Source organism: Simochromis diagramma, unplaced genomic scaffold (genome assembly GCF_900408965.1).
Source record: "Simochromis diagramma unplaced genomic scaffold, fSimDia1.1 OVJJ01000344.1, whole genome shotgun sequence".
Lineage (NCBI taxonomy): Eukaryota > Metazoa > Chordata > Actinopteri > Cichliformes > Cichlidae > Simochromis > Simochromis diagramma.
In genome coordinates this window covers 5,619,463-5,646,415 of record NW_024387375.1, presented here as the reverse complement: position 1 = coordinate 5,646,415, position 26,953 = coordinate 5,619,463, and the positions used below count along the sequence as shown (strand labels likewise).

The following is a 26,953-nucleotide window of genomic DNA, read 5'->3' as shown; positions in this document are numbered from 1 at the left end:
CAGTTGGTGATCATATTCCATTATTGCATATATTACAGATTTAGATTTCAACAACACTGTGTACCAATTGGCTGTGTTACACTCAGTAATTACTTTAAGTTGTGTGACTGACTACAATATGAAGTTCAGTAAATATTACACTTTGAAGTACATTGTTCTTACTCAATGTACTCTAATACTCTAATGTTTTCGGAGATGCCTGTTACCAATTGGCTAATCCACCACCTTTCATTGTTTATACCGTTTTAAAAAAACAAACAAACATAAAAATGAAAAATCACCATCGGCCCACCGGGCAAATGCCCGGTATGCCCAGTCCAGCTATGCGGTCAGCTGGTGGCTATCAGGCATCTCCAAAAACATTAGAGCACTTTTGTAAATATGTGATGTCTTGATGAATCGAGCAGATATTTGAAGTTTACACAGCACCATTCTCGCATGAAAATATCTTAAAAGTTTATTTTGTGACCAGAAATAGTAATATTTCAAACTCCGCCACTCTGTGTTCCTCCGCCACAGCCTCGTTTGAGTTTTGGACGAAATGGATTCTGGGATATTGCATTTCGTCATTTCAAGCTGATTGGAGACCAAAACAGCCAATCAGATTTCTTTGCATCCAAGTCTGTGATTGGCTGGTTTTGTGGCACAAATATAACGGTGTACAGAAAGAGTTGAATGTGCACGGGCAGAAATGTTGAGAGCACAAGCAACACATTGAGAGCAAGCGCAAATGCAAAAACTGAGCGAGAGGGGCTGCTATAATAGCAAACACTGAAATGCATTTTTTGCATGCAGCAATGAATTTTGTTCACTCAAGTTTAGCTTTTCTCCACTCAAAATGAATTTCTCCTCAAAATGCAACACTTGCACCTGCAATTTTTTTTTACGTGCGCTCAGATATTTCAATATTTGAAAAACAATGTATAATATATTGATAACAATGTATAACTAATATCACTACTAACTGATACTGCTGTTTTGGAAACACAATGTGATTTTCTTAATGAAATAAGTATGCAGTGTGGGTGTGATATAAAAAGTAATGCATTGTATACTTACATCACATTTGTCTGTATTGCAGTAATATTGTGCATCATAGTCTCTAACTAAGGTAAATGGTTGCCTGCTACTGGCAAACTAGCTTTGTTTTTATTTTTACTCAAGTTACATAATCTGTATAATAGAAAATTTTAAAAGAAACAAACAAAAAACCTCCAACTGTTATTTGTGCAACAATAACTGATCTCACCTTGTAGAAAAAAAAGTGACTGGCCTAAAATTTTTGGCAGTGCAACACTGCTGCAAATGCAAAGTCAAACCTATTCAAAAATCTGAAAAGGTAAAATAAAGATCAGTAAAGCTCATGAAGATCCGTGGGATCCAGAGCAATGTTCAAGGTGAGTGCATGCTAATCCAAGCAAACAGGTCATATTTTGAGCCTGAATGAGTAAGAAAAGCAATGATGAACTGAAAAGATCTCTTTGGGTTGGTTTTCACCAACTTTGCTGCTGGTATTGCTGGTAAAACGTCAGGTTTAATTTTTTTATGATGATGAGTACCTTTACGGTTGATTGTTTTAGAGGTAACAGACCTATGTGACAACGCATCTCTGTAATAGCTGTTGTGAAAAAATGTAAATCAGTGTGTGAGTAAGAAGTAATATGTATCCATCAGCGACTGGTGATCTAAGCTGAACACTTAGAAAAAATGAAGTGGAGTGACTGAAGAACAGTGTCATGGTTGGAATCGGTGAAAACATTAACTTTGTTAAAGAAGTAGGTCTTCCCAGGAATCAGTTTGGGTGAGCTGCAGCGATCATCTGTTTTCAAGATATAAGGGAAAGGCAACGCTTTCACTTTGGCCTTCTTTCCACGGATCTTCAGCACGCTCTTGAACACAATGCTATGCAGAGAGACACTTTCCACCGTCCCGATGCGCACTAAACAGAGACGCACACAAATACATTGCATTACAAACCCCCATAAATTCCTAAACAGCATTTGCTACAATGTTTTGTTTTTTAAATTTACATATAAACTGATGTCCTACTTTTTTTGCAAAGATCAGTTTTGTTCATATTATTCACTGATTGAAGTCTGGATTCTGTAAAAGAACATTATAGACACAGAACAGGTGAAATACATGATCTAAGCTGTGCTATTAAGTTCAGATGACACAAAATTTAGTTCTACTTTGTGAGAGGACTTTTAAGTAGAGATGACAGACCATTGTTCATCTTTCTCCGATCCTGTCCTGGTTCATGGATTGATCTCAGCCGCTCAGCACAGCATGACCACAGGGTGGTGTTGAAGTAGAGGTGACCACAGCATTTGAATCCCGTCTTAGCAGAGTATAGCACTTCTCTGTCCTCACTTGAGCAGCAAATGTCCTGGATTTAAAAAGACATAGTGTTCTTTATATACATAATTATACAATTATACATAAACATAATTGTTTGGAGTTTTTGAGGAATGTGTTAGTTAATGTCAAGTTCACCCAGTAATGTTGCTACATAAGCTAAAATCAGCTTTGTATGTCTGTGTAGATTCACAATTCAGTCCATGTTAGTCTTAAGTGACTTCAATAACAGCAAATATGTGCAAATCTAGCAGTGTCATTATGGTAATTAAAGCCAAAGTGTGAATCTCTTATGAGACACTACCCCACCATGCAATCATGTGAGTTATTAAGATCACATGGTTCAAGATGTGCTTCAAGTGTGGTTTGAAACACCAGGGAAGGGATTTCAAGACTGTCTGATAGTTGGTGTCATAGACCACCACCTCTATTCAGTGATCGTCATTGGACTGCTTTGCTCCTCTCTTAAACCAACTGTTTTTCTGGTGGGATTTTCAAATGAGTGTCTGTTCTCCTTTAGTTATAAATGTACAGCTGAGTCTTATCCTGATGACTTTGCTCTCCTGTGCTGTACCATGCATCTGGGGGATTTTTAGGTTTCTCCTATGTAACAATCTGAGCACTGTAATGCACAGCACATTTTTTAGCTTTTGTTTGGATGTTTTATCCCTAAACTATGGAGGAAATTCTTGTGAGGGAAGGAAGTCTGGTTGGCATAAAGACTATCACTGGTTTAAAGCCAACCAACGGCAGTGGAGTTGAAAGCAGTTTGGAGTGGGCCAATGAGCGAAGTCAATTTTTTTTTTTACGTGTGACTCGATAACCCCTTTTCCATTAGTACCTACTCGGATCAACTCTCTACGAATCGAAACAACTTGACTCGGATTGACTGGTTTTCCATTACAACCCACTAGTTCCTTGTTTGTGTGCTTGTTGTCATAGCAACATATCTGTGCATTGCGCATTGCAATTGATATGCGACACGAATGCTCCAACAGGTGGACTTAGGTGAGCTTCGAAGCAGACTATGGATTTTCGCAAACGAGATACTCTCATGACTCATCAAGTGTTGCTACCTACCACCCAATTCGTGGCAACCAGTTTGACGACGTCATATTTTAATACCTGTTTGGATTGCTTGGAATCTGGGCCGAGCAGCTACTAAAAAAGCACCTGGACCTAATGGAAAATCCTGGAAACTGTGACAAACCATGCCAAGTCAATCAAAGTAGGTACTAATGGTAAAGGGGCTTATGGGTCCAGCTCACTGACACCACGAAACTTCTTGTTTGAAAGCTTTGGTTTATTATGGTCCATGTGTACTAGGAACATCTGCAGACAATGTACTGACTCATCATATACCCAGGTGGGAGACATCAAGTGGACTTCAAAGAAGTGTAAGAGGAATGACCACTATTAGGTCTCCAGGTATCCATGTCCATCTTTGTAACATATTATAATCAAGGCTTAAACCTGCAACAGCAGCCACCCTTTCATCTCTCCCTCTCCTTCCTCAGAGCAGCCAAGCCTCCTGTGAAAGTATTTTGCACATTTCCTCCCCCAAAGTGTCCTTGGACCGTTGTCCACATGTCACAACATAGGAAAGACAGTACATCAGAACAAGACTCAGCTGTGCATTGGCACGCGCCTTCAAGGATGTTAATAGTTACATTTTTAGCTAAGAAGATAGATGGGTTGAGGACTGCATGGGAGCACATTTGCACTGGTTGGAAGCCCCTCTCCATATTTTGCATACCTCCTCCCACAGAGTGTGCTTGGATCATTGCATGTTGTAGGAGAGACAATAAAGTTGAATTCTATTCTATTCCATTCTCTTCTACTCTAAGATCTTATGACCTAATAAGGTGTAAGACATGATTACATAAACAAAGAGTAGATCTTGAGATAGCATTAGTAATATTAACTCTACCTGTTGCTTTTGCAGAAGGGATCCGCAACACTGTGCGTCCTGTCCATGCTCATCTAACAGTGTCAGATTGTACAGTGTTCCTGCACAGCACTTCATCTGTGGGTCTTTAATGTTGTAGGCTTTAATCCCACAGCAGTGAATATTTTCCAATCTGGAATGTCTGGGTGGAAAACAGAGGTAACCGTTATGATTCAATAAGGACAGTGATAAAGATGTATGCCGAAAAGATTCTGAATTAGATGACTCTTGTCTTATGTATTAACTGGATCTCACTCTGGAAGATACCTTCTTAACTTCTTCAACAGAGTGTTGGCAGGAAAAAAAAGATTTTCATCTATACTTAACTCAGATGAAAATACCGAAAATTAATAATGAATTATAATTTTATCTCCAACAATATCGATACCAAAAGTGCTGTCTGTGCCTCCTCCAGTGAACGTGCAACTTCAGACAGCACTGCTAAAGATAGGCTTACATAGATGCTCCCCTCATTAGCAGCTGAACATAAACTGTTGATAATGTTCACATCATGGAACATCAATTTATTTTGTGACATCAGTAATGCTTCTGTTTCATAAACATTAACATGCTATGGCGTTATCATATTAATGTCAGCCATTTAACTCTTAGCAGTTACCCTGCAGCTACATTAGCTGCTTGCTTAGTTATAATTAAGGTAGTGGCTGCTGGCTATGGCTATGTGTAATGCTGCCGCTGTTAGTAAGTAAAAGTAAAATGTACTTATTAAGCAATTTTACAGATGAAAATCAATTTATAATAAAACACAAAAAACAGACATAACAATGTAACAATCTAATGGATAATAGAATAAAACATAAAACCAGAAAATAACATAAAGGTGTTGTCACTTTGACAGCTACTCCAGCTGGAAATAAGCTTGATTAGAGCAGCCAAGATTCAACCAGTTCATCTTGTAAAGAGCAAAGTATAAAAAGAAAAAAACTGAAATCTTAATGCTATTTGCTGCTGAGTAGGGCGATAATTTAAATAATAACCTCTAAAAAGAAAGCCAAAGAACATAATTATGAAAAGACATGCACACATGAACATAGCCCTTAACAATAAACTTTAACTAAAACAGGGCCAAACCCAGTCAGAGACTACACAGACTGAGACAGAAATTCTCTGGCACAGTAGCTCAGTGCATTTTAAAGTCACCACACTGAAAACAAAGTGGGGATAGGGTTTGTGCACAGCTGGAGCATTTGCGTATCGCAGACACATATACATTCCATGAAAAGTAATTTTCCCATGCCTCTCCTTTCTGAGTTTTCCTCCACCCTCTCTCAGAAAACATTAAATTAAGTGGTTCCCTTTAGCACAGCTGTCCTGAGAGACAAAATGCAATCCAGCGATACATACCAACTAAATTAAAAAAAAGAAAGAAGTTTGTTTCACCAGATTTCATCAGCAATACAATACAACTCGAAACAGATTTCTTCTTTCAGCTGATCCCTTTAGAAGTTCCCACACTGGATATTCCTTACCATCCTCTTTTTTTTTTTGCACCAAATCTTTGCATGTCCTCTTTAGTACATACATAAATCTTCATGTGAGAGTAATGTCTTTCTCTTGCCTGGCAGTTCCAGATTTAACATTCTTTGTCCAGTATATCGACAATCCCTCCTATGCACATGCCTAAACAGCCTCACCTCTCTAACTTTGCCTCAAAAATGCTTGACTTGAGCTGTCCCTCAGGACACACACACACACACACACACACACACACACACACACACACACACACACACACACACACACACACACACACACACACACACACACACACACACACACACACACACACACAATCACCTGTGTCCGTTACAGCAGATCTCAGCATCAGGCTGGTAAATTTCTGTCCCACAGCAGTGTTGTCCCGGGCTGCCATGAAACTGAGAGCAACATATGGTCCCTTTAGTTGGGTCATAAGGAATACCCGTCTCTGAACATTCCTCTCCATCATTTCTGTTCTCGTACAAGGTGTTATTACAACAGAGAACTCCACGTTGTGCTGAGCCAAACGGTGTATCCCCACAGCACTTGAAGAATCAGAAATAAAACAGTAATGTGTGCAGCAATGCAGAAACATCCTATATATCAGATAGAAAACACCCTGAGTAACCATGTAAAAGGAGCGGGGTGGAGCTCCGAGCTTTCTCATCAAAGTGGTACAAAAACAGCTCTTTTTTTTCACTGGGATCACTGGGTTCGACTGCCGTTAACTCTACATTGTATTGTTCTTTGCAGCAATTGAATCCTGCTCAAATTTACCTTTAATTCTGGACCTGTGCTATCCAGAATTCTTTCTAATCAATTATCTCATTAAAAATCTTGCCAGAATGGACTTATTATATTCTTCCTTTTTCTGTAAGCAAAAGAAAAAGAGCTGAAAGCTGAAAACAGTGTTTATAGCTCATAGCCTTCACTGGAAACAATTAGATTTTTCTAGAGATTAAGCATTTTGACTTGCATTAATAGAAAAAAGTCAGCCAGCTGGGCAGGCCTGGGAAAAGCAAACAATGTATTGAGTGCATTACTTGACTGATCCAAGGCTTCTGCACAGATGAACAGCCATCACAGCAGACTTGGTTTCCCACCTTGGAATTGCTTTGACCTAAGGAGGGGTGTGAGGGTGGAAAGGGTAGATGAGAACATTTGGGGATGAATTATCTATGGAAAAGATGACTCAGAGGATTTGCGGTCTTTTGTTCTGTTTTTAAATTTGTTTTTGCCAAAATAACATAATAAACACATCCATCTTTGCCATTCTTGTGCACTGCATGTAGGAATTCAGTATAAATGAATCTGAAACCAAACCCAGCAAGAAAACACTGTGACTTCCCATCCCTAGTTTACACTATACACCCTTTGGATGGGTACCAGAAATTTTGACTGGGCCTTGTAAGTTAATGTTGGAATGCTACTGCTTCTATTTAAGTGGCTACATGCACATTTATAAATTAAGAAAACAGTATATGCCATATTATTGTTATGTGGTTTGTGAGGCCCAGTAAAGCCTATAGTAATAAAGACTATAAAACAATCAAATAAATCACATAAATGCTGTTATTTGGATGATTACTGTCACATAGATGACAAGGAAAGAGAAAGACTCTTGGATGAGCAATATTGACTCTCATAAACAGAAAAAGAAAGAGGTGCACTACACAGTAAATTCATTAACTTATCTCGATATAAAAAACACCTGTGCTATCAAGAAGAAAACAAATAAAGCTGAATTTTTCAACTCTAACTCCCATCTTGACTATTGATCTATAAGATTTTCTGAGATAATGTATTTGGACCATTAAGTGACTTCAGCCTTATTCACTCTGGTGGTAGGAATGTATTAAAAAAAACAAACAGTTTTTTCAAACATTACATTTGCTACTAAAAAGTTGAGTAAGCACAATTTTTTGACAGAACTAATTTTTAAGTTTTTAAAATGCAAGGCCCATTTAGCTTTAGGTCTAAAACAGATTTCAAAGATTTAACTTTGTAAAATGCCTTCTCATCTGGTTTGTAACATTTTTTTGTTTTCTCCTGAATGCAACTTTTGTTTTAAATGAAGTGAGGAATGTCTTTCATTGACATGACACCCACTCCATCCTGCCTAACATCTGTTTTCCAGGACATAACTCCAAGTCTCCAGCCTCTTTTCCTCACTCTCTCACTACAGAGCACATATTTCACAGCACTGCCTGAACTCAGGCTGACCTGTTGTCCTGTCTATAACCATGGCCAGCAAGAAGGAGCTAAGAGCGGATCCCTGCTTTTTTTTGGCACGAAGCAATAACTGCAGCTCACTGATCATCACCTCTCCTCTTAACCTCTTTTCCACAGCTAGATGATATAGCTCATCAACTTTATCCTTCTGTAGTTGCTATTTAATGGTTGTGGTTTACCTTTGTTCTTGAAAATTAGTGCCTATCCACTTCTTATCCTTTCCTCAGGCCTCCAATCACTCTCTAGGATCATACTGTCAGTCTGTTTAAAAAAAAAAAAAAACGCTGCCCTCTACCCTAGACACCTCCATACATCTAAAGGAGTTATGGCTCTGGGATGATGGCCCAGTGTTCTGTGTTTTGTATTATTCTTGTTAATCTTTGATTTCCTCATGATTTATCATTGCTAGTCTCTCAGTTTCTGTGTTTCTAGTTCCTTAAGTCTCCCTGTCTCACCACGTCTAATTAGGTTCAGCTGTGTCTCCTATCTGTTGTGCATTTCCCTCATTACCTTGTGTGTATATTTAGGGTGTGCTTCCTTCAGTTCCTTTTCAGACTATCTGCTTGTCATCCTTTGTTTTACCTGAGCTCCCCTTCTTCATCCTCTTCATAGCTATCTTCACTTCCTCCTTACCAGTCTGCATTCCCTGGTTCACTAACTGCCCTCCATTCATCTTTATCTCTCATTTTCCATTTTAATCCTTAATACACTACTACCATTTAATCATTAATAATTATTAAACTCTGGCTTTCTCTCTTCTCTATCCCCTCACCCCAACCAGTTGTGGCGGATGGGTGCCTCTCATGAGTCTGGCTCTGCTAGAGAGCTCTTCCTGGTAAAAGTACCACTGTTGCCAAGTGCTTGCTTATAGGATAATGTGTAATTGTTGGGGTTTCTTTCTAATATTATAGGTTCTTTACCTTGCAATATAGCAACCTGATAACCCCAACCAATTGGACAGGCAAACCGCGAGTGGACATGGTGGACCCAACGTCACATTTTGCCATGATGGTGGGTTAAACATAACATGCCTTGAAACAAAGGTTTATATGAATTGATGCTATATAGAAAACTGAATTGAATTGATGACCAAACCATTTTTCTGGTCATTGTAGACTGGTGGCAGTGACCACATCAAGAACCTGGAAAGACTCATCCTTGATCAGCTCCATATCTGAACCTCTTTTCAATTCGCTTACCAGCCCCGTCTTGGAGCTGATAACGCCGTCATCTACCTGCTCAACCATGTCTATGCCCATCTGAATCAGCCAGCAAGGACTGTGAAGGTCATGTTTTTTTTACTTCCTCAGTGCATTCAGTACCATCAGGCTGACCATCCTGTGTGAGAAGCTGACAGCAATGCAGGTAGATGCCTCTCTTGTGTCCTGGATTGCTGATTACCTGGCTGAAGGTTCATGTGTGTCTTCAAAACTGTGTCTGACGAGATGATCAACAACACTGGGGCTATTCACCCTCTACACCACTGATGGGAGACACTGCACAGAGACCTTTAGAAGTTTTCTGATGAGTCTCCGGTGGTTGAATGCATCAGTGAAGGTGATACATTGACGTAGAGTACCAGGTACTCGACCACACATGGACTCCTTTGTTATGTGGTGCAAGCAGAATTATCTGGAGCTCAACATTACAAAGACCAATGAATTGATTGTGGACTTTAGGAGGATTATGAAACCTGTGACCCCTGTTTCAATCCAGGGACTCCATGTGGACATAGTATGTATAAATACCTTAGAGTACACATTGACAATAAACTAGACTGGGCTAAACACCACTGCACTCTTCAGGAAGAGACAGAGGTGGCTGAAGTCTGTTAATAATTGCTGAACAATGCTCAGGATTTTTTATTGTTCTGGTTACTAGTTAATGACTTGGATCAACTGTGACCACATCATTTCCTCGAGCCGTCATAAAGTATTGTGATTCTGATTATTGGATTTAGCAGTCCATGCTGCCATCCCAAAATCACAACAACAGCTCCATATCATGGAGTAAATGTAGCCTTTTTCCACCAACTAGAATTTTGCAAAGATACAAAATGCCAACTGAAATTCAGTTGAATATCAAATGTAATGTCTAAGATGTGCATGAAATTGTATTAGACAAGTTCTGACCTTCAAGCACAGCTGACTCCTCTGAACAGCAAGATGAATTCTTCAATTGTACTTCAGCACTTTCCTTTTTCCAACAGCAGCACTCGGTCTTTGTGTTGAACTGGTCATGATAACAGCACTGGTGATCTGTAGAGTTCCTTTCAAGGATCTTCTTATCATTAATTGGACCACAACACAGCTGCTTTTCCACATCATATGTCCCTGTGGAAAAAGAACCAGATACTAGAAAATGAAATGCATATAGTGTACTTTATGCATAATTAAGTTAATGTTAAACTTTTTTAAGGAAACGGGTTTTATATGTTCCTCATATAACAGATCATTTAAATAGTTTTTTTTTTATAGTGAAATACTTGTATTTTGATTAGCTCTGCTTACCTTTATCACAACATCTGTGTTGTGGTGAAGATTTGGCAACAACAGTTGACTGACAACATAAATGCGTATGTATGTTGAAGGTTGTATTTCCACATAAAGGAGCTGTAGAGGCAAAGACCAGGTCAAAATACACACATCATTCATAGTAACCAGCATAAATTTCCTTTAGAAGAAGAACAATAGGAGGCAGAGCCTTCAGCTTTCAGGACCCTCATATGTGGGGGACAGATTCGGGAGACAGACACCCTCCCTGCTTTCAAAGATTAGGTTGAAAACTTCCTCTTTGATAAAGCATATAGTTAGGGCTGGATCAGTTGACCTTGAATCTTGCCTTGAGTAGTTCTTCTTCAGTCACATTTTCCACTAATGTATTTATATTCTACTCTGCTTTCGTTATTATTAATCTTTGGCTCTTTTCCACATCATGTGTTTTGTCCTGTCTTCCTCTCCTCACCCCATATGGTCACGCCAGATGGCCACCCTCCCCTGAACCTGGCTCTGATGGACGTTTCTTCCTGTTAAAGCAAAGTTTTTCCTTCCCACTGTTGCCAAAGCACTTGCTCATAGGGGGTTATATGACTGTTAGGGTTCTCTCTGTTTTCTTTTAATTATTTTAGGGTTTCACCTAACAATTTAAGCACCTTAAAACGTAATTGAAAATTAAATCGAATGAGTCCGAATAGAATAAAACACAGACCCTCTAAAAATTTGGTTAAAAACTTTTCTTTTAAATGAAGCATATAATTAGGGCTGGGTCAGGTGACCTGAATTCTTTTGTTGTGCTGTTATCTGCCTCTTAAGTCTGATGTCATCAGCCATTTCCTTGTACAAATGCTATTTCAGTTCAGACAGCTATTTCAGTCCCCAAACTTAAACAAATTTCTTCTGTGGAATGTGAGGAATGTGCATATTTGATCTGTCTCCAAGAAACTGTACAACTTATTTGAGGGAATAAATACCATAATTTGCTCCCATGCTCCCTGTTTCTCATGAAAGAAATGTCAATGCTTTGGAGGGAGAGATGAGTAAGTACATGCATATTTGGCATTTAATGACAAAGAACAAAGGACACTTTTTAAACACTGTTAAAATCACAGCGAATGTCACAGTCTGGCGAGGGCAGACTGTAGGGGTTGACAAAAGGACCCGAAACGCAGACTCCAAGGAACAGGGAACAGAACTTGAAATGTTAACAAAAAGCGAGCCGTTTAATGTGGCTGGTAAAAAAGGTACAAACAAAGGGCAAGGCAAACTGAAGCAAAATTAACACAAACCTAAACTGGGAAATCTAAACAAACAATAAGAAAAACCTAGACAAGAAACTTGGAGGCAAGGCATGGCATAGGAAACATGGCGTGGACAACAGACGACCTGACAATGACACACTGAAAACAGAGGACTTAAATACACACAGGAGGATAATGAGGGAAGTGGGAACACATGGACAAACAGCTGACACACATGAACATAACGACGTCACAAGGAGAGAGTAACACTAAAAACATTGAATATAGGAACACAGGACCCCTTCAAAATAAAACAGGAAATATAATGAGACGCAGACATGACAACATAAGACACACAGACATGAAACACACGAAGGGCAAGGGAGACTTCACAGGGGTTGAAAACACAAGGGGGAACTAATAAGCAAATGAACATAGGAAACCTAATAAGCTTAAACATACACTATAAACATCAAAAGAACTAAAACTCAAAACACTGGGTCATAAGACCCAGGATTGTGACAGCGAACTTTTACACTTTGTATTTTAGTCATAGTTTACTACAATCTCGTGATGTTTAGTTGACTAAAAATAGGCTTCCAAATTCTTTTACTTTTAGTCTAACTTATAACTAAATGTAAATGACAAGACAACAGACTGATTAAAACAAAGTCAAGATTTGCTGTCAAAATTAACACTGGACCCCCCCCCCCCAAAAGACTGCCCCCCTTAAGACTGATTTGTACAGTGACTCAAACTGCATCAACTTTCATTAGATTGGTCCCACACAGTGTTACATGCAGTTAAGTCCTGAACTGACCTGCAGATACACCAAAGTCCTTGAAACAACACGATGAATCTTTCGATTGTATCTCCACGCTTTCCTCATTTGAACAGCAGCACTGAGTCTCTGTGTCATACTGGTTGTGACCACAGCACTGGTGGTGACTGGAATTCCTCATCAGAATCATCTTGCTCTCATTCGGACCACAGCACAACTGCTTGTCCTTATCATAAGCCTCTGTGGAAAAGACCATGGTGATTCATTATATTTCTACCTCCTACAAATGTTGTACTACTGAATTATTCTACTGAATAAGCAATTGCACTACATTAAAAGAAAAATTTTCTGCTGTTTTCCAGAAAATTCTGTGATAAAACCACATTTAGTATATATTATATTTAAGCTTCTCCAAAACAATTTGTATATTTTCATAGGTTTCTTTTAACTGGACAGTTAACTTTCCTTGGTATAGGGTTATAATGTGATGTTTTTCATCAATGTGTTCAGTTCTGCTCACCTTTACCACAGCATTCAGCCATTGGTCCAGGTTTTGCTACGATGGTTGATTGACAGCATATTTCATTGACTGGGTTGTACGCCTTCAGGTCACAGCACTTGGACACCTTTTCACTTAGACCCTGTGTAACAGCTGGAAGTGTGTCATGGTAAGTGCATTAACTCAGTACTAGAAGGTTCACAAGTTCCACGAGTCCCAAAGCTCAATCTAAAAATAACTAGGGGTGTTTCACTTTTACGTAAACCAAGCACAACAAACACAACCACAACTCTTGAGGGTTTAAAACATGTTTTTGATGAAGACTGTGGTGGTTTTGCACCAGTGTTTTTCGCAGTGTTTAGTCATGCACTGGAGCCATTAACTCTTGGGAGAAGTGAATGACTCAGAGAAAATTTCCTCACTGACATTTTTTAAAAGCCCGTCATCTGCTTACTGCGCAGAATGTCTCTGTGAGTGACGTACACAGAGCAGTAAAAAAGGACTGTTGCAGCAGCTTTGAATAAATGAAAATACCTAACTTAGTTTAAGTGCTAACAGATGAATCCATGGACGAATCATATTTATTAGCATGGTCTTTTTAAAAGTTCTTTTTTAAAGTTTTGTTTTAATCTTTTGTATGTGGCTGTTTCTAATCTCCATGAGGCACTTTGTAACCCCAAGGAAATTCAAAGCATGATCATTGCACATGGTTTATTTATGTTAGAAGGAGAGTAGCTGCAATAATTTTTAAGTTTCCAGTTTATTCAGTTAAGTATTAAGTTTTCTAGTCCAATACAGTTCAAATGTTCCACAAACTGCAGTTCCAACATTGGAGTAATATCTTGTTCCATAAATGGTAAATGGCCTGTATTTGTATAGTGCTTTACTAGTCCCTAAAGACCCCAGTCATCCACCCATTCACACACTGGTGATGGCAAGCTACATTGTAGCCACAGCTGCCCGGGGGTGCACTGACAGAGGTGAGGCTGCCAGACACTGGCGCCACCGGGCCCTCTGACCACCACCAGTAGGCAACGGGTGAAGTGTCTTGCTCAAGGACACAAGGACACAACGACTGAGACTGTCCAAGCCGGGGCTCCAACTGGCAACCTTCCGATTACAAGGCGAACTCCCAACTCTTGAGCCACATCGCCCCATAAGTGAAGCTGCTGCTTTAAACCTTTTTATGCTCATCACACCATTAACTAATACTTACATTATTAAATTCTCATTTTCACCTTGTTAAGGTGCCCAATTTCTTGCAAGATCACAAAGTCAAATTTCCACTTTGAATTTTAATTATTCTTTTGTTAGTTGTTTTACAAGTTGATTACCTGTGGTGCTGTGTCCATGTTGTATTTTACAACAAGTGGCTGTTCCAGGATTGTAAGGCTCCTTTCCACAGCAAAATAGACTTACACCAGGGTGAAGCTTATTTTCACAGCAAACAGCCTCTTGGATGTCATACTGTATTCCATTGCAGTCTCTTCTGAAAAGCATAGAAGACAAAATCCAGGACATTATCCCTGACACTCATTTGTATTCATCTGACATAAAAGTACAGAAATTACGTATAAATATGAAAAACATTTTACAGCTAGACCTATGCGTTCCTTCATAGTCCCATGCAATACTGATCTCTGATGGACTGATATGAAAACACTGTAGTTGGACAGAACAGTTGGGTCCAGGTTTTGTTTTTTAAGAAGAGTCTGAACTACAGCTTGTTTAAAGCATGATGGGACGCAGCCTGTAGCAAGGGACGTATTAATTAATCTCAGGATAAAAGGCCCAACAGTATTAAAAGTGCTTTTAAGCAAGCTCGGGGGGAGACAATCAGAGGGGCAGTGTGATGATCTTAGGTTACTAACTACCGCGGTCAAGTCCTTAAGGGAGACGGGATCAAACTGCTCTAAGACAGCTGAGCACACAGGAGAAGGACTCTGATCTGAGGCAGCAGACAACGAGACAAGGGCCCTAATCTATAGGATCTTGTCATTAAAAAATGCTAAAAAATCATCGCACATACTTGGTGAAGAAGTGACTCCAGAATTATCACATAAACTAAGAAAGCGATTAAGAACATTAAAAAGTACCTGAGGCCTGTGACTGTTTACTGACACTAAGTTTGAGACAAACTGTGTCTTTGCAATTTTTACAGCTTCTTGGTAAGCAGAAAGACGAGTCCTTAAAATCTGTAGGGAAACATGCAATCTGTCCTTTTTCCATCTCCTTTCTGCGCGTCTGTAGTCACGTCTGAGGGAGCGCGTATGTTCATTCAACCACGGCTCTGATAAATGCTTAGCGCGCACAGTCCTGAGCGGAGCAATAGAGTCCAAGATATCAGTGCAGGTAGAATGAAGAATGTCCGAAAGGTCCTCAACACTTTTACAGTTGGAGTTCATTATTCCAGAGTCCATAAAGGCAGCAGAAAAAGCGGGCGCTGTTAGTGCATTAAGCGCTTGCTTTTTGCGCGCTGGGACGTATGGCTTATCCACCGAGCAGCGCAGGATTAGAGTGAACAACACAGGAAGATGATGAGATGCGCAACTCGGATATTTCCGTGATGCACACCTCCAACCCGTGGGAGAGCACCAAGTCCAGTGTGTGACCTTTTTCATGCGTGGGACCAGTAACCCACTGGGTCAAGTTAAAAGAGTCAATAATATTTAAAAAGTCCTTGACCAAAAGTTTAGAGTCACAGCAGACATGGATGTTAAAATCACCAAGGATTAAAAAACTGTCAAATTTAAGAACGATTCCAGCCATAAAACCTGAAAACTCTTTGATAAAATCCTTGTTAAACTTGGGAGGGCGATATACAGTGGGGCAAAAAAGTATTTAGTCAGCCACCGATTGTGCAAGTTCCCCCACCTAAAATGATGACAGAGGTCAGTAATTTGCACCAGAGGTACACTTCAACTGTGAGAGACAGAATGTGAAAAAAAAAAATCCATGAATCCACATGGTAGGATTTGTAAAGAATTTATTCGTAAATCAGGGTGGAAAATAAGTATTTGGTCAATAACAAAAATACAACTCAATACTTTGTAACATAACCTTTGTTGGCAATAACAGAGGTCAAACGTTTACTATAGGTCTTTACCAGGTTTGCACACACAGTAGCTGGTATTTTGGCCCATTCCTCCATGCAGATCTTCTCGAGAGCAGTGATGTTTTGGGGCTGTCGCCGAGCAACACGGACTTTCAACTCCCGCCACAGATTTTCTATGGGGTTGAGGTCTGGAGACTGGCTAGGCCACTCCAGGACTTTCAAATGCTTCTTACGGAGCCACTCCTTTGTTGCCCGGGCGGTGTGTTTTGGATCATTGTCATGTTGGAAGACCCAGCCTCGTTTCATCTTCAAAGTTCTCACTGATGGAAGGAGGTTTTGGCTCAAAATCTCACGATACATGGCCCCATTCATTCTGTCCTTAACACGGATCAGTCGTCCTGTCCCCTTGGCAGAAAAACAGCCCCATAGCATGATGTTTCCACCCCCATGCTTCACAGTAGGTATGGTGTTCTTGGGATGCAACTCAGTATTCTTCTTCCTCCAAACACGACGAGTTGAGTTTATACCAAAAAGTTCTACTTTGGTTTCATCTGACCACATGACATTCTCCCAATCCTCTGCTGTATCATCCATGTGCTCTCTGGCAAACTTCAGACGGGCCTGGACATGCACTGGCTTCAGCAGCGGAACACGTCTGGCACTGCGGGATTTGATTCCCTGCCGTTGTAGTGTGTTACTGATGGTGACCTTTGTTACTTTGGTCCCAGCTCTCTGCAGGTCATTCACCAGGTCCCCCCGTGTGGTTCTGGGATCTTTGCTCACCGTTCTCATGATCATTTTGACCCCACGGGATGAGATCTTGCGTGGAGCCCCAGATCGAGGGAGATTATCAGTGGTCTTGTATGTCTTCCATTTTCTGATGATTGCTCCCACAGTTGATTTTTTCACACCAAGCTGCTTGCCTATTGTAGATTCACTCTTCCCAGTCTGGTGCAGGTCTACAATACTTTTCTTGGTGTCCTTCGAAAGCTCTTTGGTCTTGGCCATGGCGGAGTTTGGAGTCTGACTGTTTGAGGCTGTGGACAGGTGTCTTTTATACAGATGATGAGTTCAAACAGGTGCCATTCATACAGGTAATGAGTGGGGAACAGAAAAGCTTCTTACAGAAGACGTTACAGGTCTGTGAGAGCCAGAGATTTTCCTTGTTTGAGGTGACCAAATACTTATTTTCTACCCTAATTTACGAATAAATTCTTTACAAATCCTACCATGTGAATTCATGGATATTTTTTTCACATTCTGTCTCTCACAGTTGAAGTGTACCTCTGGTGCAAATTACTGACCTCTGTCATCATTTTAAGTGGGGGGACTTGCACAATCGGTGGCTGACTAAATACTTTTTTGCCCCACTGTATGATGGCACACAGCAAAGGCGCAGCAGAATTCAGGTGTAACTCAAACAGCTGGAGTTCAAAACTATAGAAAATGAGTCGTGCTGTAATGTTTGATGGCAATGAAATCGAATGTTGAACACGGTGGCTAAGCCTCCCCCCCCCTACCAGAGGACCGAGGGAGGCTGAAGAATGAGAAATTAGGAGGGACCAGTTCCGAAAAAGCTACAGACTCACCGGGTTGAAGCCATGTTTCTGTCAGAAACAGAAAGTCCAACTGTTGTGACTTTAGGAAGTCATTTAATACAAACATCTTGTTTGCTAATGATCTTACATTTAGTAAAGCCATTTGGAGTGTGTAGATCCTAACATCAGATGTTCCAGCTCGGTTAAGTGTGCGAAGATTTCCGTGGTCCACGCCACATCCACGGTCCGAGGCCGCTTAGGGAAATAAAATGCTGAGAGCGGGGGATCAAGTGTCGTGGGAGCTCCAGGGACAACAGGCAGGATCCATCTAAAGATGTACTCTGCTGGTCCAGTAGTTCCACGAGAAGCACGGAGAAGAGATCGGACTTTGATGAGTGTACCAGCCCGCTTTCCTCGTTTCCTCGGGCGCTTCTTCCAGGAAGTGGTGTAGGAGTGTTGGCACAGATAAACCAGGATACAGGGCTCAAAAAGTGGTGGAGGAGGCCCATAATCATCTCCTGTCTCAGTTTGCTTAAGAGCCAGGTCATACGATGCTTTGATTTCTAAGAGTAACTGGCGATTGTACACACGCATGTTAAGATGTTGTTAAAATGAACGTCTTACCAAAATGTTTCTTTTTATTTCAGTCAATTCCCTTATTTTTGCCAAAACATTTTTTGTTATATTTTTTGTTACAAACATTATTTGTTCTTTCATTTGGGGAGGGAAGCCACCTAGGGTTTCTAAAACTTTGCTGCAGCGATGCAGATTTAGTGGAGGACTTGCATTACCTAATTTTCTAGCCTACTACTGGGCCGCTCACATCCATAAACTTTGCTACTGGCTAAAATCTTCTGGTTCCTCGTGGTGTAAATTGGAGCTATCATCATGTAAGGGCTCTTCTTTACCAGCTTTGCTCTATTCCTCTTTACCCGTAAAACCCTCTCTGTATACTGATAATCAGGTGGTTCTTAACACACTCAAAATCTGGTTTCAGTTTAGACGTCACTTTAATTTTGTAATGCCATCTTCCTCGGGTCCTATAAGGGACAACCATTTGTTTCCCCCTTCACTTTTTGACTCAACATTCTCAGTGTGGTGTGACAATGGTATAAAACAGTTCAAACATTTATATGTGGATGGTGTTTTTGATAGTTTTCCCAATTTGTCTTCTCGTTATGATTTCCCTATTACCCATTTGTTTCGCTATTTTCAAATTCGAAATTTTGTTGCCAAGTGTTTCCCAAATTTCCCCTCTTTACCTCCAGAACAGCAGTGGGAAACTACATTATCATTTGGTCCTCATCACAGAGGAACCATTTCGAAACTCTATGATACTATCCTGTCTTTTAGTAACCACTCTAATGTTAAGCTTAAGTGTACATGGGAAGGAGAACTAGGAATTCAAATACATGAGGAGTCTTGGGAACAGGCTATAGCGAGGGTACGATCTTCCACCTCCTGTGCTCGTCTTGGATTTATTCAATTTAAGGTCATACACAGGGTGCATTTCTCTAAGTCTAGACTTTCTGAATTGTATCCAGAAGTGGAAAATAAATGTGATAAATGCCACAGCTCTCCTTGTCACCTTAGCCACATGTTCTTTCTGTGTCCTGAGCTAGAAGGTTTCTGGACAGGGTATTTTGCTATTATGTCAACTGTTCTTGGGGTAACTCTTCATCCTTGTCCTCTGATTGCTGTATTCGGGATTCCTGATTGCTCACTTACACTTGATTCTACACAAAAGGATATTATAGCCGTCTAATATTGTTGCATTGGAAGTCTGTTAAGTATCCTACTATTTCCCGGTGGCTTAAAGATGTCATGTTTTTTTTTTAAACTTGAAAAAATTAAATATACGTTGAGAGGTTGCACAGCCAAGGAAAGGTCAATTGTATTTCGGTAACTGCAAGTACTGTGTACAGTACTTGTTTTCATTTTTCAATAGAAATATTTGCAAAAAAAAAAAAAAAATTGTTTCAATGTCCAAATATATATGGACCTATTTGTATCATTGGAAATGTGCACTGTAGCAGCAAACAGTTTGCAATCACGTGACATTGCGATATGATAGCTTTGTTGTATGTACAAGTCAGAAATAAACCTGGACAGATCACATTAACAAGTGGAAGAAATATTTTTTCAAATCTTGGGAGACAAATTTGCCACTACAGGTTTATTTGGAGCAGCGGTTTTGTCTTTGGAGCTCCACCATGGATGCCACTTTTTCACCCAATTTCTTTTTTATTGTTGGATCATGAGCACCAAACTTAAGCGAGTCAAGTGAATCCTGTGGGTCTTTAAATGTTGTCTTTTATTTGTTGTGACCACCAGATATGCTCTATATCATTTTGGTAGGCCATCCACTCCTGGGAAGGTACACCACTGTTTTATCCTTTTGTTCATAATGGCTCTCACCATAGTTTGGTGGAGTCCCAAAACCTGAGAAATTGCTTTTTAACCCTCTCCAGACTGATAGACTACTCAGTTGCTTTATTTTGCCTCTGTTCTTGAGTTTCTTTAAGCCTGACATTAAACAGGTTGTGTGTGGCTAGTGAAACTGAATTGAGCATTCCAAAAAAGAAAAAAATATCTTATTGAGAACCAGCCTATACATTTATGTCCTATGTAATGGACATTTGTTTTTAGTCAATGTCTTTTGACTTATTTGAGCTACCCTACTAAGTCCTGTTGTACTAAATAGAGGACATCCTGGGCTTTCCATTGATATACCGTGTGTCTGGGTGGATTTCCAAAAAGGCAGGAAATCCCAAAACACTTTCAATGGGAAGTTCCTTTTTTCTTTGGGGCTCAGGCATTTTTTCCCCATTATAAAAGGAGAACACCTCTGCAAATACACACAGTGAGTGAAGAGGGAGTGACCTACCGATTACAGTCCCTTCTGGAGATTGCATTAGCTCCCACTGCAGGCTCTGTCAGCAAGCACAAGATCAAAAGTGTGAGTCACTGGTAAATATAATTAGAGTAAACTCTGTTCACATTTCAACAATCATATTTCATATTTCAACAATCATCTAGATTGATAGTAATTTTGTTAATCTGAAAGTAACACTGGGATTGCTTAAATATTGTATAGTTCAGTTGCTTCTAAAGCTATCAATCATTCAATAATTACATTGGTTACAGATGATTCACTGTGCTTTAATGAACAGCACAAGAGTGAGCTGGGGTTTCTTCAAATGCGAGCATTAGCCAAGCGCCTCCACCCACATGTCACCCTAACAAACGGATTGCCCTTTTTCTTTCCCAAAGCATCATCACTGTAAAATTCTACGTCAGGGCAAAATGCACACCAGAGACATTAGGAGGAGGGTTTCAGGCAAGAGAAGAAAATAATACCAAAGGCACAGTTTCCACGAACTTGGAGTTGCTCTTCAATAAATTAGTAGATAAAAGTATCATGCACGTGACAGTGCTTATTGCGTCATCACGCACATGAGACTTAAAACCACTTATCTGCTCTTAAAAACAATGATGCCAAATTGACATGGCGCATTATGTATAAATACATGCAGCCTTAGAACTTATAACTCGTATACAGTACTTATATAACTCCATCTACCGTCTGCCTCTTAAACACAAACATATATATGCACAGACGTACAACAAAGCAGTCGCGGAAATTGAAAAAAAAAGAAAAAAGAATCTATATCAGCTGTGTGGAAATAGTGATCAAGTGACCCTTCAATCAAACTCTCTCTCTCTCTCTCTCTCTCTCACACACACACACACACACACACACACACACACACACACACACACACACACGAAAAACAAGAAAAAAAGAAAGAAAAACTCACCAGAATTAGTGGTTAAGCCAAAAATCAGCCAGGCTGAAATGGACATATAAGCATTATTAAAAGTATATATATATATATATGTAAGTAGAGAATCAAATAAATTAAGATTTTATCTCAAATAATCCTAAAGTCATTTTGTAAACGATTTCAACCTACCAAATCCTAGACCCCAAAGAGGAAACATTTGGAAGCCTTTTAGTAGAATCTGAGTGCCTGAATATGAGAATGAAATTCAAGCAGGGAAAAAACTGAAGAATTTAAGCTGTTTTAAAGCCACACCCCCACGTGATATAGTCTAAAAATATGACATGTATAAAGACACAATCAGCGTGCTTGCCCAACACGTTTAGACCCAACAAGCGCTTCGTCAGCAAGAGGTGTACAGACACGCCATCGTGACTTTAATATTTTTGCTCAGGTGAAACTTAAAAAGAATTTAAAACTGGATCACCAGATTTCAAAACTGGTTCCAGCACTGACTTTTCCCTTACCTGAAATAGTTGACAATGTTTTTCACAGACTCTGATTAGTGGCTGACCTGCTCTGCCACCTGAGCTACAGCCACCCCGATATATGTTATTTATTTATATATTATTCTTGATGTTGCCCTTAAGACACCCGTGGGAGTTAGCTTGACATTTTTTGGAAAGTGTTTGTGAAGGACATCTCTTATAGTTAACATGCCATACAAATATGGTCCATATTTTGCCGACAAGAGCTTGTTCCCACCTGCAGTCCTCCGACCGCTCTGCCTCTCCTAAGAGAATATATTAAATAGCTTAAAAACAAACGAACAGCATAAACAAATCGTTAAAAGAAACAGAATCTCCATTCCACATTGTCCAGTTTCAGTTAATATCTTTGTCGACAGATTGGTGCTTTTCTCGTTTTGCTCGTCCTCAGGGCACAATTGAAAATTAGTTTGTTAAAAATTTTAGTGAAGCAAATTTTCTAGTACTTATGGGACTTTGAAGTGGTTTTCTGGTGAAGATATCGTCATCGTTAACACCATTTAGAAATCAAACTACCATATCTTATTTCGTGGGTGCTTAGTTAAAGAGCCTCAAAAACCTCTATAGCAAATTGCAAACAAGTGGAAGAACACATAGATAGAGTTTCTTGCACTTTTTATCTATCTATCTATCTATCTATCTATCTATCTATCTATCTATCACAATGAAGAACGAGGCTTCAAAACGCCCAATATCATTATCAATAGCGTAAAATAAAATTTAAAGAGTTACAACGATTTTTCATGATGATTATCCGAGCTGGATAAGCAGAAATGATGTCTGCAGAGATAAACTGGGCATGGGGGGGTACGCCGAAATTTCCCGGTGGCTTGCGGGTCGTTTTGGCGTGTTATGATCTGTCACATTGACCAGCAAACACATTCAGAACCACGGAGAATTCAAGCTGCAGGTACGGCTCTCACAGCCAGATTTACCAAGTGGTAGTAAGTTAGATACATTTGCATGAGGCAGCAATCACAAAAATGCTAAATGGGAGGGTAAAGTTATTCAGTTGATCTACAAACAATGCGCTACTTTATGTGTTACAGGGTATAACTTGTTTTAATGCTTTATGCTGTCTTTCATTGGTTTGGTTTTATGGATCTTTGTATATAGTTTGCATGCTTTTATTTTGAAGTTATTGTTTTTTTTTTACTTCCTTCCCACACCTTGATCAAAGCAACTCTCCACAATTGCTCACACACTCACACATAAAAGATGGGAGGTGAGGGCAGTCAGAGGGAGAAGAGTCACAGAGCATGTACAGAAGTGAAGCATGCATTAAGACTGCATAGTGCATAGAGCAACAGGATAGAAAAGCCACACAGATTCCAAGGACACTGGCCCTTGAACAGGCAGACATGAGCAACCATCAACCTACCAAATTTTCCTCCCAAAGCAGCTATATATATGGTAATATTAGCAATTAGTAATTATGAATTACTCTGGGCTTTTTGGCTTTGAAGAACACACAACACTCTTTATTCCATATCCTGAAGAGTTCTCGTGTTACTAAAGATGATTGGGTACCACCGAAAATAATAACATCATCACATTAATATGTGCATTTTAAAAAAAGAGATAAGAAGATAAGATAAGATAGAACTTTATTAATCCCTCGGGTGGGTTCCTCTGGGAAATTCGGTTTCCAAATAGCACAGAACCAATAGAAGTTACAGAATGTGAGCAGAATACCATATATACACATATAAAAATACAGAGACATATATAAATAAAGCGTATACAAAAGGGATAAATAGAATAAATAGGAATAAGAATACAAGGGAATTGCACATTTCAAGTATTGAAGTCTATTGCACCGTTGGTTATTAACAACAAGTATTGCACAGTGAAAAGGCACTACAGCTTAGTTGTTCCCCCCTCCTTTGTCCTCCTGTTTCCCCTCCCTCTCTCCTCCAGAGAGGAGTTAAACAGTTTGATGGCGTGTGGGACAAAGGAGTTTTTAAGTCTGTTAGTTCTTGTCTTTGGGAGAAGCAACCTGTCACTGAACAGACTCCTCTGGTTGTTTATGGCCGTGTGCAGAGGATGCCCAGCATTGTCCATAAAAATATATATCAGCCAACATGACATGTGGCAGCACAGTAGAAAAAAACAAGCCCTCCATACAAAGCCCTACATTAAATTCAGTCAAGGACATTCCATGGCTGGCCTCTAGCGAGGTTGGCTGCTTGTCACCACTGGTCCTCTGGGACTCTACCCTCTGGGCAGATGTCACCAAGATGTGTGGTTATGTGCACCCTTAGGAGTTGCAGATGGTCTGGTTCTCCTGGATCCTTTTCTGTCTTCATAAAAGAATGCTTCAACATTTCTCTCCCAAAAGAAATCAAAATGATCTTTTTTTTTTTGTTTTAAAATATTTTCTATGTTGTATTGTGAAGAAAATATGAGCTTATAACATTTGGAAATAACTGAATTCTGTTTTTCTTCTGTCTGCACCTTATGTGTGTACTTTGTGTCTGCATGGCAATCTTTGTACCACAGATATTGCAGGTCTTCATTTTGCTGCTACTACAGCTGTGATGAAAAGTTGATTTAAGTCCTGCACAGTCCTGACAAGAGGACCATTCAATTCAGTTCAATTCAATTTTGTTTATACAGCAACTAATCACAACAACAGTTACCTCAAGGTGCTGTATATTGTAAGGTGGACCTTACAATAATACATACAGAGAAAAACTGAGCAATCATATGATGTGATCATATGATGTTCCAGTTTGTAAAGCCCATTATAAATGAGGACTGTTTGGAGGAGAGCCTGTTTGAGCCAGGTGACAGGTAGCTCAAAAGACTGACAGAAACATTTTTCCTCCTGTGTACCCAGCAGTGCAATTAGCTGATGCGATCAGCACTATTTTAATCAATAAAATAATCTTTCCCTTCACAAGCACATTCAGACAACATAACAGCCCACTCCATGCACATCACACCACAAACGGAACTAAGTTTCTTACTGAAGCACGCTCAGGAATACCATCAGGAAGTCTGCAGGAAGAAGAGTGTAGGGTTTTTTAAGAGAGACAAGACAAATATGCTCAAATTATAAGTTTTCCCAATTTATTATCAAAATAGTTCGAATTTCAGATGAGTTTTACATGGCACCATGGACCTCCTCTCTGCCTCAGACAAAAAGGCTGCTGTACCCAGCCAGTAAACGCTTTTTATTATATGTGATAAACAGGATACTAAGGTGATTGGTCAAAAGTTGGAGAAAAGCCACTCCTTATTTGATTGGAATCCAATACTTACATTTCTTCTTCTGATGCTTTCTGGGCATCTCCTTATTTGGCGACACCACTTCACACATCACCATGGCAACGACCCCATCTCTGCCCTCAGGCATGTCAGACCTGCTTAAAGAGATAGGGATGTGATCTGCTTGTAGTAACCTGTGATGCTGTAAACGTTTTAGTTGTGTTTGGGAAATGAGAGAACATTTTATTACATAAAATAGCGCTGATCGCATCTTGCCAACATCTGCTTTGCCTGCTGATGGCACATTTTCACCTCACCCTGGCCTGGTGAGGAAAAGCTGGAAACCAGCTTATCTGTCTGGTGACTCAAACTGGTTCTCCTCTCTAAGGTGCTATACAAACCTGAACACTACGGCTAACAGCTGGATTTTGAATGCAGTAAGCCAATCAGTGAACAGCCACTTGCTACTAAAGAGACAGACAGTGAAAGTGAAGTATATCCTCAGTTTCTTAACATAAAACTCATTGTTGCAGCCAGGGGCAGCAGAGACGTTATCCCCTTACATTTTTAGTTTTAGTGTTGTTATTTTCCTCTGAGTTATCAAGTATGTGACTACTTAGCTAACATAAATTAATATAAGTCTTTCATATCAATAAGGCAACCAAATCTTGAAACTGATAAGCTTCTACACGCCGCTTGACATATGCTGATAATGAAAGTACTTTGATTTTTCCATGTTCTTTATGCAAATAATTTTTGGGTTGCAAGGGCATGTGTAAAAGCCCCATGCTAGGTACATCCCTTGACAGTGTATACAGTGAACAAACTGTTTACTGCTTTTAGTCTTCTGTTTTTCTTTACTTTCAATTGGTCCCATCCTATCCAAAACTTAAACACTATTTCTGAAATTTCTCAATTTTCTTTCTTTATTTGTGAAGCTCAATTTCAATTTTGATGAGCCTGTTATGGAATTTGTTGACTGGTTTTGCTTGGCACAATGGGGCTTGTGTCCAACCAATAAGATGATCCAAGATCAGGTACTAGTGGTTTTAAGACTGTCCACTTTCTAACTGACTACACCCAAAGGTTATGCTTGCATCTGAATCTTGATAATCCTTGTGGGACTCTGGCATGTAGTTCTCCCCTGTGATCATCTTTTCGTCCAATATTTGAGTTCTGAATGTGATAAACCGTTCTTCTTAAAACATTACATTTACATAGTGATCAATACTTTAGGCTGGTTAAAAGGAAAGGTCTATTCGAGCCCTGCAGTAGTTTTCAATACTCAAACACAACTTTCCACACTTTAGATTGGAGATAATTTATCTGAATTTCTGGAGCCACTGCCACTCCAATTTGAGGCCTTCTCCAGAATGCAGCCTAAATTCATGCTCACGCTCTCCACTATTTTCTAGTAGAAACCTTGTTGAACCTAAATGAGGATGTGGTCCTAGCTGGTGCAATGTCTTTAACTTACTGCTCAAGTGTTACTGAATTGAGAAAAATCCTAAGCATATTTTTGCAAGTTTCTTTAGCACCAATGAGGGGAAAAATAAAAGACTAAGCAATATGGCGCGATCTCTCACTGAACAAAATAAGCAGTGTTAAACTTTATTTGGTCATCTTTTTACTGTACTGAGACATTAGATGTCTCACCTTTGCATTCATGGCCAAGCCACTTGAGGGAGGATATAGGTCCCACACACTGCACTTATCCAAACAGTACATTGTTGTGCACACCAGATGATTATTTTGCCACC

The 26,953-nt window shown here is 39.7% G+C and overlaps 1 protein-coding gene across 2 annotated transcripts; it reads right to left on the bottom strand.

The window, feature by feature from the left end:
* Positions 1–604: 604 nt before the first annotated feature.
* Positions 605–21,679, bottom strand: LOC120719872. Of its 2 annotated transcripts, none has more exons than XM_040009410.1 (14): positions 21,625–21,679; positions 21,469–21,501; positions 20,535–20,580; positions 14,389–14,543; positions 13,076–13,207; positions 12,595–12,795; positions 10,549–10,650; positions 10,171–10,371; positions 6,850–6,926; positions 6,125–6,351; positions 4,289–4,448; positions 2,227–2,389; positions 2,050–2,103; positions 605–1,939 (listed from the first exon to the last, which is right to left on the bottom strand). In XM_040009410.1, exons 1-14 carry the CDS (start codon positions 21,650–21,652, stop codon positions 1,686–1,688), a joined length of 1,833 nt encoding a protein of 610 aa, XP_039865344.1. In that variant the 5' UTR covers positions 21,653–21,679; the 3' UTR covers positions 605–1,685. The 2 variants fall into 2 exon arrangements, with proteins under 2 accessions (XP_039865344.1, XP_039865345.1); XM_040009411.1 differs by having other exon boundaries at positions 6,125–6,204.
* Positions 21,680–26,953: the final 5,274 nt, after the last annotated feature.

Coding starts and splice junctions, on each gene's coding strand:
- LOC120719872 (XM_040009410.1), bottom strand. CDS start 21,652: ATGTTTCCTCTTTGGGGTCTAGGATTTG. Junction 13,208..14,388: donor ACATGGACACAGCACCACAG/GTAATCAACTTG, acceptor ACACACTTCCAG/CTGTTACACAGGGTCTAAGT. Junction 10,372..10,548: donor ACACAGATGTTGTGATAAAG/GTAAGCAGAGCT, acceptor CTTTTTCCACAG/GGACATATGATGTGGAAAAG.